Genomic DNA, 12,910 nt, shown 5'->3' with positions numbered 1-12,910 from the left:
GAGACTGACTTGCGCAGCACGTGTGTGAAGAGCCCGTCGGTCCACTCGCGTGTGTTGGGGTCCAGTGTGCCGTACAGGTGGTCTTTGCTGATGGCTTTGGGGTCGATGATGTGAGCGACTCCCTCCACCCCCTCCAGCCGCTCCAGGGCCTTCAGCAGCACCCTCCAGGCCAGGGTCTTCCCGCTGCCCGACGGACCCACCATCATGAGCCCGTGGTTGATCTGTGTGATCTGGTAGAGCTGCAGGACCTGCGGAGAGACAGAGGACTCCATCACTGCGTCTGTATCAGTCTACTTCCTGCTGAGGCAGCGTGACCTCTCTCACATTCACCTGTGTTAACAGCAGCACCTACACTACACCTCAGGAGACTCCATTCACTTAGGTGCTGTTTCTAGTGTCAGTCAGAGATCTGACTAAAGTAGAGCTCATGTGCAGTGTGTTTAGTGCTGTATAACTCTATAAATGTGTATTAGCAGCTGTATATACACTACACTACAGTATACAGACCTCCAGGGAACCACACACGCTTTACTGCAGAACTTGCTGATTCTTATCTGAAATAGTTCTGGCCACAGATAAAGGTTTAATTATTGGTGATTTTAATATTGATGTAGATAATGAAAAGACTCTTCTAAGCCAATAATAGCCATGAAGGTAGGTGATTAAAGGGCACTAGAAAGTCGTCTTGTAGGCCTACTGTCTCCTAAATGTTCTGAAGCCACTCTACAGTTTAATGTGCAGTACAGATGAATATTCACGTGCTCAAACTCATGTTCAGTTCAGCACTACCCACTTGTCAATCGTTCTCCATTCACTCACAAAAGACAAAACTGATCAACTCATCTAACAACACTGAAGATCACAGCACACACATCCCCACACACTAAAAGCACAAGCATTTCCCTGTGTGTGTGTGTGTGTGTGTGTGTGTGTGTGTGTGTGTTAGCTCACCTTCTCCACCCACATGCTGCCCACGTCGTCTCCGTCCCCGTAGGTCAGGTACATCTCAGCACACACCTTCTTCAGCTCTTCCCGCAGCGCCGTCATCTCCCCGCGCATGTACTGCACGCCCGGGAACACGTCCGACAGCAGGCTGAACAGCAGAGGGATGTCCTCCGCCACCAGCTTCGGCACCATCGTCTCACACACACTCTGGATCAGGATCTGCACACAGACGATTTATGAGCAGAGATATGGATATCAGATTATATACACATTCATCTCATGTCCTTTCAGCTACAGGGGCTGTTCTCATGGCTAACACTATTATAATAAATCCACAAACAAATAAATGCAGATTAGATAAGATTTGAACACTTAAAGGGCGCCTATTATGCAGAAATCACTTGTCTGTGGGGTTTAACCCCAGTGTGTGTGTGTGTGTGTGTGTGTGTGTGTGTGTGTGTGTGTGTGTGTGTGTGTGTGTCAGCAGTGTGTGAATCTCTCCAGCAGTCTCTAATGCTCAACATGAATGAATTGTGTTTGTTCTAATCAGACTTGATGAATGAAACACTTTGATTGACATTCTCCCTTTGTACGTGTCATCAGAGGGGGAAAGCCCCGCCCACTAGTGCCCATCTCATTAGCATAATCAGCAGCCCTGAGTGAGAAGCAGCCGTCTGTCCATTAGCCATTAGAGTGTTTGAGCTGCTGAAGATAATGTCAGCATAGACTAAGAGGATTATAGATGTGGAGCTGATTATAAAAGTGGAGCTACTGATGATGAAGGGGCGGAGCTACTAATGAAGGGGCGGGGCTACCACACGCTCCTCTTACCTCCTGCTCAGGAAGGTTCTCTGCGATCTCATTCTCGTCCACATCTTCGCCGCGCTCACACTTCTCCCGCTTGATCTTCTGGATGCGTTCGCGCTTCACGTTCCCGGCGCTGATCAACACACTCTTCAGCGCACGCAGACCGAAGTCATAGTGGGACTGAGAGGAGAGCTGCTCGTCACACAACCTGCACACACAGGTCTGTTTCATTATCTTAGTAAGGACACTGCAGAGACCTACACTGTTCTTCTCTCAGGTTAATGATCGTGTCTGTGATAACTCAACCCTCACAGATACAGCTGCACATCAGCAGATACTAATACAGTGAGGAGCAGTGACATGTCAACACTAATGGCTCGCTTTTAGACTCGGAGCCCTCACATGTACAGCTAAAGCAGTATACACACACACACACACACACACACACACTCAGAGCTCTACACACTTGAAGAAGGGCACGATCTTCTTGGCGAGGGTCTCGGCGGTGCGGAAGCCCTGTGAGTACAGCATGACCTGCGCGATCAGCTGCCGGTCGGGTTTGGTCATGGCCAGGCTGCGGAACAGCTTCTTCAGGTTATCCGGCAGGTTGGAGCGTCCGGCGTATCCGGGGTTCATGGTGATGAAGATGGCCATCTCTGGACTCACCTTCACCTGCTTATTCAGCAGCTCAGTGGTGACGGGCACACCTGCGCAACACACACAATCATTAACACACCAACAACACACAAGACTAATACAGCAAATATTGATGAGCATGTTGATGATGAGATGCTAACAGAGCTAGCCTTCACCACCGAGGAGAATCCTGTCAAATACTCTGATTTACACCTCACTGTGTGATTATTGATAGTTCAGCATCACTCTCGATTCTCTGCTTATAAAGATGACTATGATACTGGTGATGGGCATCTGCATCCTCTAGGGGGCGCTGTGAGAGAAAGCTGTACTGTGTGTGTGTGTGTGAGTGTGTTGTACGTACTGTGGTCTCGGTTGGGGTTGCTGTGTTCCCTCAGTGCCACCTGTATGAACTGCACCTGCTGGGACACCGCCGACAGCATGCGCTCCTCCAGCCGGTTGAACTCATCGAAGCAGCCCCACGCTCCCACCTGACAGAGACCCACGAATATACGACCCATCGCCTGCGGGAGAACAGCACAGTGTCACACACGGCACCATTATACACACTGCAGACGCTACGCTTCTGACCAGATTAACTGCTGAAGCTCTGATTACGGTACACCATATTGACAACATTGCTGCAAGAGCCAGCGGACATTTCAGCACCACAACCGAGGCTGCACGACACCGGAGAAATCAGACATTAGGATGTTTTGCTGCGATTATTTAACGCGATATGAATATTATTTCACCAGATGATTTGAACAGCTCTATCTGGAAAGATTTCATTCATTTAGATCGACTGGGATGATCAAGTCTCTTTCTATTCAGCGCATCTGCATAAATAATAAAGCTAAATAAATAAATAAATAAATAAATAATAAATAAATAAATAAATAAATAAATAAGCAGTGCTTTATGGTCTGAGTCATTGAACAGTATTTATGTACAGAAATTGATCAATCAAATGCAAAATAACCCAGACATCGTTATATGAAATAAAAATAAAATGTAATAATATCCCAATCTTTCAATCTTTAATGAATAATCTAATCTTGCGATGTGACTATTGCTGATACACACACGCTCACACTCGCATATCGACGCTCAAACAAAATATTGTTCAGCTCTAACCACAAAGACCCAAAACAGACAGCAAATGTGGTGAAGAAATGCTTTGCAGTGGCCTAGCCAGAGCCCTGACTTAAACCCAATTGAGAATCAGTGGAGGAGCTGAAGATCAGGGTGATGAAGGAGATCCTCCAGTCTGAAAGAGTCACTCATCAGTGAAGATGACTGGACAAGAACACCAGTGGAGACGAGCGATTATAGGAAGCGTGAGACAGAAAACGTTCTGGATGAGTAAGAGTAACTAAGACTGTGCAGGGCTGAGTAATGTTGGGCTTGACTGTATATCTATCACTCTCTCTATGGTAGTCAACATGTGAAGGGGATCAAAACCTTTCATTAAAGTTCTCCTAAAACTCTTTAACACCCATCCCTGTCTGAGGATAATTCTGAAAACATTTCTGATCCACTTCAAATGTTGGCCAGTGTGTTATAAATATAATATTAGCAGAGGTCTACTGCACCTGGAAGTCGAAGGTCTCATCGCAGTTGAAGACCAGCACAAAGCGGCCCAGCTGATGCCCCAGCGCCTTCACAGACTCGGTCTTCCCAGTTCCAGCGGGCCCTGCAGGATAACAACACACACACACACACACACACACACACACACACACACACACACACACACACACACACACACACTCAGCTGCAGCTCTAACCTCCCCAAGCAGAGAGAGAGAGAGAGAGAGAGAGAGAGAAACACGCACAGAGAGAGTGTGTGTGTGTGTGTGTGTGTGTGTGTGTTCATGTGGACTGACCGAAGGGCGACCCCCCCCAGCCGAGCCTCCAGCGCCTGTGTCATGGTGAGGTAGCAGCGGTCGGTGAGCGGCGTCTGCACCAGCTTCTCCTGCACGCCCAGATACTCAAAGCCGTAGTTGAACTTGGCGTTGGCCATCTGGATGGAGAGCTGCTGCAGCACGTCCGTCTGCTTGGGGTCGAAGTAGAAGCGCATCTGGCTCAGCCACTCGAACGACTTGGGGTTATCGATCTTGTTCTTGATGAGGGTTCGGGTCACGTCTCTCTGGTGCACCAGCTCCGTGATCTACAGTCATTGATCATTATTATTATTACCCATGAGCCTCAGCTGATCTCATACAGACAGACAGACAGACAGGTGTGTTCCTCACCAGGTGCTCCAGCTTCTTCCTGCGCAGTGGCGGCTGCTCCATCAGGACGGTGTCGGCCAGCAGGTTGAGCGTCGCCTCTACGTTCTGCAGCACGGCCTGCAGCGGAGCCATGTTCCCCCCGCCTGCGATGGTGTTCAGAGCACTCTCCACATTCTCAGACCAGTCGATCTGGGTGGACAGAACCACCAGCTGGGCCTGCGCAAACACAAACACACACACACACTCTGAGCACTGATGTTCACCTGTGCATTAGCGACTGCCTGATAATCAGATCACTGATGTTCATGTAAACAACTCTGCCATCAAATATCTGATGCGAGCGCTCCTATGATGTATCGTCACACCCCAGTTAGTGGCTATCTCGGCGTGCGGCTCACCTGGTAGCGGTCGATCCAGCTGATGTAGGTGGTCAGGTCGATGCCAGTGCCCTTGTTGAATCCGCCCACCTCCGTCACAGACTCCGCCAGCAGCTGGCCAGCGTCCACCCGATCTCACGCTCCACCAGCGTCAGCCACTCGTTGATCTTGGGGTGCTCCGTGATGGAGACCGCTGTCTTGTACAGCACCTGACCACAACACAACGCTCCATCAGGACTGGCTTCTTTATTTACCATCAGTCAGTTACGGAGATCAGCACAGAATCACCATTTTACATAATAACAGCCTCATCCTTCAATAAGTGCTGAAACAAACACATGAACACCACCAAAACTGCACAGTGGAAACATTAGATACCTCCTCTCCCTCACGGGACGAGATGCCCAGCACCTCAGTGTTGTCCTCGTTCAGCAGGATGCTGGAGACGCCTGCAAAACATCTTCTTGAAGTGTCTTCTGCAGTTTGGCCACCGTTTTTACTGTTGCCGATGATCTCCAGCAGATCTTCATCACCCACAAAGTAGAACCTGCCGGAAGCAGACCACCGCAGAGTCTTCAGTGATGACAAGATAACACTTACCAACCCCATGATGGATCAGCCAGAATAACTGGACATCTGCATCATAACAGCGCTGCAGACAGCATTACTGAGCAGAGATTAAGCAGTTCAGCGGTCAGCAAGGGCTCCATTTAACGATCTAGGCGCAAAGTCTAAAGCGCAGGGTGCAAAGGCATTAATGGTGTGTCTGAATCCACTTCTGCTATTTTAAGAACAGGACAAATGCGCTCGTGCATGATCTAACAGGGTGTACTTATTCTCTTCTGGGTGTGTGTTGAGCATAACCTGCATTAAGCAATCAGAGTCTCGTCTCTCACTCCCTTTAAGAGTCAGTTGTGTAAAAACTGAACGCTTCACTAGCGAGAACACAGTTAAACAGAGCATCTGCAGCGTGAGGATAAAGAACCAGCCTCCTCCATTCAGCCTCTTTACTCTCTCTCTCTCTCGTGGATAAGGAAGCGTGTTGTGTTCACAGACATCCATTACCTTCAGAATTAATTTAGTTTGTTGAGCGCAAAGATAAGTTTCAAAACTCTCTCTAAATTCAGTTCTGATCTCCAGTAAGGAATAAATGAACATTATTAGAGTTAGAGTTATATCCGAACACACATGTGGCTATGCCCTATAAGGTCCAAAACCTGACAGGTGGACAATCTAAAAACAAATGTATTAAAACAAATATAAATCTGCATATAATAAATAATAATAACATGTTACCAAAGCAAATTGTCATGAATAACTGAAAAAGCCCCCTGAGATGAAGGCAGTGGGTTTAATAATAATGTTTCTCGTATTATTTTAATCCTTTAACTCTGTCATGTGTAAAGATATGTGTGTGTTGTTGTACATCCTGTGTGTTTTAAGCAATGTTTGAGTGAGGTGCACAAGTGCTGGACTTTACACCTGCTTTCAGCTGATCTATCGCTGTCTATTTTAGTTCCTCAATTAGCAGCGCTCCAACAATGCGCCTTAACACACCTCTGTTCTAGACCAGAACACCCATGGGTCCACAAGGTGGCGCAAATGCATTAGCTATTTCAACAACGTGGCGGAAAACAGGAAAATTAGAGTTGTGTTGGTCTGAAATAGCAACACATCAGGGCAAACATGTCTTGCGCCGGGTGTATGATAGGGCCCCAACTCTGGATATGCATAATAACCTTCCTGCAGTTTCCTGTGGTAAACGTCAGTGATAAACATGAGAAAACGGTCCGGTGTGCACGAGGTCTACAGAGGTGACATGAAGCCGGAAGAGGGAACACAGCAGAACACTCTTCCAGCAGGCTCTCTCTGTGTTCACGCAGCAGCTGATCATACCTGGGGAAGGACGAGCGCTCTCTCTCCAGATACTCCCCCAGGGCCTTCTGGATCTTCCCCAGCAGATCCGCCAGTCTCTCCAGTGACCTCTGAACCCCCTGGATGTTCAGCACGTCCATCACCAGCGGAGACTTGGTCACCTTCTTCATCAGAGCCAGGAACTCTGTGCTGATGCTGAAATGCAAAATGGAAATGCTCATCAGGTTCTGACACTTCACTCGTCTTAAACGCTTCTTTCCTCTGTTGAACACAAAAGAAGGATACTCTGAAAATGCTCAAACCCTGAAACCACTGAACTTCCCAATCCACATACTATCATCCTACATGGTGCTCGAAATAGAACTGTCCCAAACTGTAAGTCTGACAGATGGTAAATTTGGTTCGAACAACAAGCGCAGGTAAGCAGTGTAAAACTACAACATGGCGGAACGCTCGAGACCAACAGCAAGGTGTTTGAATGACTATTATTTAACATCTAGCCTACTGAAACATACTTGAATGCTGTTTTGTGTGTGATTATTCATCTGCAGCAACACTGAACCTCTGTAGAGACGTGTTCGGTCATTAACTGCTGAATTCTGCACACACGGAGGAGATTTCTCTGCAGGACAGACTCCTGGAGGGCTGATTGGGCCGCAGTAACAGTGTTTCTATTTAATATATGGTTTCAGCATTTTTCTAAATATCTTTAGTGTTGAGCAGAGGAAGGTCTGAACCCCTCAGAGGGAGAGTAAACAGAGTAAAATAGGGATGTTTGGGTGAACTATCCCCTTCAATCAGACCAGGAGAGTTGTGTGTGTGTGTGTGACCTCTGACCTCTGGAAGCGCTGCGTCTCCACGGGCAGCAGGTGTTTGATGTCTGCACTTCCTGTGAAGATGCCCTCGAGGTAAACCCAGCGGCGCTGCACGTCGATCCACACGTCAAACAGCGCCATGATGCGGTTCAGCTTGTCCTCCCAGCTCAAAGCGTCCTCCTCAAACACCTGCGCAGAGCATCATTATTATTACACCCCACCGCAGCAGTGTGTGTGTGTTCACGGAGAGAGAGATGTGTGTGTGTGTGTGTGTTCACGGAGAGAGAGGTGTGTGTGTGTGTGTGTGTGTTTCTGACCTTATAGTAGGCGACAGCTTCATTGCCGACACGCTGTTGATGTGCTCCTTCACCTTGTTGAACAGATCGTCCCAGCCGCGGATCAGGCGACACTTGTTCTGGTAGTTGACCAGGTCCAGCTCATATGAGTTCCAGACCTCACGGATCTGCAGAACACAGAAGACAGTGCTGGGTCAGCCTAGTCTGAGCACACACACTGGCACCTGGTGCGCATGCATGCATACAGTAGTCAAGATTTGATGTAAATCAAAGCGTTTGTGCTGATCAATAGTTTTAGGATAGCCGTGATGACAGGTGAGGATCCCCTTCAGATGTTGAGTACTGTGCACAGGTGACGTCAGCCTTTAATTTAGTTCTTTTTTAATATTCCCCAAATGATGTTTGACAGAGCCTGGACATCTTCAGTGTTTGTTACGCTCTTGTGTTGTTTGATCTTTTTTTTCCAATAGTTTCTCTCTCGCTCTTCTCCCGCTTCCATTCCTACATTCCTCAGCTGTCTGACGTCATCACACGCTCTCTAATCCAGCCGCTGCCACCGTGGCACAATAGTGGTGACAGGACGCTACCCGCGAGGCCCGGAACACTGGAACTTCTGTGTTGTGTGTCAGGGAATTTGCAATCTGTTCAGTGTGTTACAGTTTGGTATATGTCCGCTATTGATTGTCCATTCTTCATTTGTCCACCATCAGTGTTATGCACATCTAAGGTTGGAGAGTGGGACAGGTGAGAGTGTCGCTCGACATACACTGTGCACCGTTAGGCTTTAAAATTCCATTCTGTTGGACACACTGCTGCTGCTGCTGCTGTCTGGTGAGGAGCCGCTCCGGTTTTCTCCTCATGTGTAAGTCGCTGTAGATGAAAGCCTCTGCTTGAGTAAAGATAAAGGAGCTGAACTCTGAGCACCTCCTCATCCAAACAAACTGCTGTTCAACAGAGCCAGGCCGTTTCACACAAGATTTCCCATTATACTTTTACTTCTGGACAAACTCCTCTTTTAGTTTGGTTGGAATAATAGTATTGAATTATCTTTAACTAATGTTTACAGGTCAACATCAGCGGCACCCTTAAATATTCTTTACTGTCTAGAGACCAACCCACTGTTGTCCAATGACCTGCCTATTAACCTAACTAAACTAGCTGAAGGGTCAGTTCACCCCAAAATAAAAATGTTTCAAACCATTATGAGTTTCTTTCTTCTGCTAAACACAAAAGAAGATATTTTGAAAAATGTTGAAAACCTGTAACCATTGACTTCCATAGTGATTTTCAGACTAGAGAAAAATAACCAGTCAAATATGATCTACAGTCTACAGTCATCATGGCAAAGATGAGTTGTTTTCTCCTGATGTGTGTGTGTGTGTGTGTGTGTGTGTGTGTGTGTGTGTGTGTGTGTGCGTGTGCGCAGCACCTGCTTGAGGAACTCCTCGAGGGCCATCTCTCCCTGCGCCACCAGCAGCACGTCCTTCACCACCATCTCGTTCTTCTGCAGGTCCACGTCCCAGATCTGGCCCAGGCTGAGCTCCGACAGCACCCAGTTGACATGCAGACGCTTCATCAGCTGCTTCCAGTGCCGGTCCTTCAGTGCCTCCGACTTCAGCTCGATCACCAGCATGTTGACCTGCGGAGGGGCACGGTTCAGGGGTCACACGCTGACACAAACATCACAATCCCTGACTGAAGAGATGCGTTCACACGACATATGATAACGGGACACACAGGACACTGGTGTTCACATATTAATAGAGGATTACAGGGTTCTGACCCAGACTAATTCAAGCACATTTCAGATCCAATTCCAGCACTGTAATTCAATTCACTCTTCATTCATTTATTCATTCATTCATTCACTCACTCACTGATTCATTTATTCATTCACTCACTGATTCATTTATTCATTCATTTATTTATTTATTCACTCATTCGCTTATTCACTCATTCATTCACTGATTCATTTATTCATTCAATCACTGATTCATTTATTCATTCACTCATTTATTCATTCAATCATTCGCTTTTTCATTCCTTCACTCACTGATTTATTCATTCATTCACTTATTCCTTCATTTACTCAATCATTTGCTTATTTGCTCATCCATTCAATCGTTCATTTATTCATTCATTCACTCATTTCTTTATCACTCATTCGTTTATTCACTCACTCACTCATTGGATCACTCATTCATTCCCTCATTCATTTATCCATTCACTCAATCATTTGTTTATTCACTCATTCATTTATTAATTCACTCATTCATTTGCTCACTCATTTATTCATTCCACTCATACGTTTATTTATTCGCTCACTCATTCATTTACTCATTTATTCATCCCCTCATTTATTCACTCACCCACTCACTCATTTATTCACTCACTCATTTATTCATTCACTCACTCATTTATTCACTCACTCATTTACACATTTTATTCATTCACTCATTCATTTACTCATTCCCTCATTTATTCATTCACCCACTCACTCATTTATTCATTCACTCACTCATTCATTCTCTTACTCATTCATTTACACATTTATTCATTCACTCATTCATTTACTCATTTATTCATTCCCTCATTTATTCATTCACCACTCACTCACTTATTCACTAACTCATTTTATCATTCACTCACTCATTTATTCATTCACTTATTCACTCACTCGTTTATTTATTCACTCACTCACTCATTTATTCACTCATTCACTTACTCATTTATTCACTCACTCATTTACTCACTCCCCCCACTCATCTACTCACTCATTCATTCACTCATTCATTCACTCATTCATTTATTCACTCACTCATTCACTCACTCATTTATTCATTCACTCACTCATTTTATTCATTACCTAACTTCATTTATTCACTCATTCACTCACTCAATTATTCACTCACTCATTCATTCATTCTTTCATTCACTGTAACTGCAGTTTTTCTCAATGTAATCAGCTTTACAGTAACTCTAGTTTTTCAGGAAGTAGCCGTCTCTCTTAACACAGCAACTGTAAAAGCTGGAGCTGTGCATTACCCAGAGGGCCGAGCGCTCACCTTCATGTAGCCCTTCAGCAGCCGCTGCACATACTCATAGGAGGCGTACTGACGCAGCCGCGCCGGGAAGTTCTTCAGCTGGTTGAGGAGTCCGTCCAGACTTTGGCGGAGCTGTGGACACACACACACACACACTCGGTGAAGCGCGCGCTCAGTCTGCAGTGTGATGAGCTAATACAACTCAGGCTAATGCTAGACCTTGCGTGGCTGCACAGAGACCCACGGCTGCTCCTTCATCTGGTCGATCTGCTCCCACACCTTCGACAGCTCCGACCACACACCCTTCAGGTCCTGCAGCTCCTCCAGAGCCACCTGAACACACACACACACACACACACACACACACACAGGCTTGTTTGTACTCCATTAGCTGTAGCTGTTAGACCAGTGCACATGCAGGATGTCTAAGACTTGTTAATACCAGCTCATAAGAATTTACAGCAGATGAAACTGAAGAGGCCTTCAATGGTTTACATCATACTTATCTGACCGTTACCAGTTTGTGAATATTAATGGACAGCCTTCACAAATCAGCCCAGTAAAATACGGGGTGCCTCAAGGATCAGTTTTAGGCCCTTTACTGTTTACAATATACATGCTACCCCTGGGAGACATTATTAGAAGACATGGGATCAGCTTTCACTGCTATGCAGATGATACTCAATTATATATTTCAACTAAACCTGACGAGACGTCTAATCTGTCCAAGCTAACTGAGTGTATTAAAGATGTTAAAGACTGGATGACCAACAATTATCTTCTCTTAAACTCAGACAAAACAGAATTATTACTTATTGGGCCAAAATCCTGTACACAGCAGATCTCACAACTCGACCTACAATTAGAGGGATACAAAGTTAGCGTTAGCTCTACTATAAAAGATCTGGGTGTCATATTAGACAGTAATTTAACTTTTAAAAATCATATTTCCCATGTCACAAAAACTGCTTTCTTTCATCTGAGAAATATAGCTAAGTACGAAGTATGCTATCCATCTCAGATGCAGAAAAGCTAGTCCATGCTTTTATGACTTCTAGGCTGGACTACTGTAATGCATCTGTTTGCTGGCTGCCCAGCATCCTCTATTAACAAACTTCAATTAGTACAAAATGCAGCTGCCAGAGTTCTAACCAGGTCTAGAAAATTTGATCACATCACCCCAATTTTATCCTCCTTACACTGGCTGCCTGTTAAGTTTCGTATTGAATTTAAAATATGCTTCTTACATATAAAGCTGTTAAATAATCTAGCTCCTGCTTATCTAACCAATCTTCTGTCTCGCTACAATCCAACTTGCTCTTTAAGGTCTCAAAACTCAGGACTTCTGGTAGTACCTAGAATAGCAAAGTCGAGTAAAGGAGGTCGAGCCTTCTCATTTATAGCTCCTAACTCTGGAATAGCCTTCCTGATAACGTCCGAGGCTCAGACACACTCTCCCAATTCAAAACTAGATTAAAGACCTATCTGTTCAGTAAAGCATACACTTAGTGCACCACTTAGGGGGCTTCCACACAGGTTATGCATCTTGCTGATATACACTGTGAACATCAGCTACGCTAATTATTTTCTTTATTCTCCATTTCCACCTGGGGATACTCTTCCCGAGGCCCCCAGACTATGCAGAGTCACTGATTCGATCCAAGACCAACGTCGAGATGATCCCAAGGTTTCCATATCCTGGACCTGGCCGAATCCTGAACAACTACTGCGATGGTCATGGAAGAGTGGAGAACATGAGACTGTTTCCTATGACGCTCCAGAGACAGACGAGTCTTCGCTGAGGCCAGCTTCCAGCCTCCGCCACTGAGACTGCAGCTCTGCACAAGACGTTTGGCCAGCGGAGAAATTAAAATGGTC

The 12,910-nt window shown here is 45.8% G+C and overlaps 1 protein-coding gene across 1 annotated transcript in view; it reads right to left on the bottom strand.

Annotated features, from left to right (window-relative positions):
* dync1h1 (dynein, cytoplasmic 1, heavy chain 1) overlaps positions 1-12,910 on the bottom strand; it is a 42,902-nt gene that overhangs the window by 12,641 nt on the left and 17,351 nt on the right. Inside the window, 18 exon segments of the mRNA XM_056476424.1 lie at positions 6-248; positions 952-1,164; positions 1,777-1,960; positions 2,219-2,459; positions 2,753-2,912; positions 3,984-4,084; positions 4,278-4,293; positions 4,295-4,561; positions 4,647-4,841; positions 5,024-5,118; positions 5,121-5,211; positions 5,381-5,549; positions 6,899-7,072; positions 7,715-7,883; positions 8,011-8,155; positions 9,418-9,627; positions 11,054-11,164; positions 11,252-11,365. Of these exon segments, the coding sequence (XP_056332399.1) occupies positions 6-248; positions 952-1,164; positions 1,777-1,960; positions 2,219-2,459; positions 2,753-2,912; positions 3,984-4,084; positions 4,278-4,293; positions 4,295-4,561; positions 4,647-4,841; positions 5,024-5,118; positions 5,121-5,211; positions 5,381-5,549; positions 6,899-7,072; positions 7,715-7,883; positions 8,011-8,155; positions 9,418-9,627; positions 11,054-11,164; positions 11,252-11,365 (2,898 nt within the window).

This window comes from Danio aesculapii, chromosome 17, assembly GCF_903798145.1.
Source record: "Danio aesculapii chromosome 17, fDanAes4.1, whole genome shotgun sequence".
Lineage (NCBI taxonomy): Eukaryota > Metazoa > Chordata > Actinopteri > Cypriniformes > Danionidae > Danio > Danio aesculapii.
Note: the sequence above shows the minus strand (reverse complement) of the source record. Positions and strands in the feature narration are given on the sequence as shown.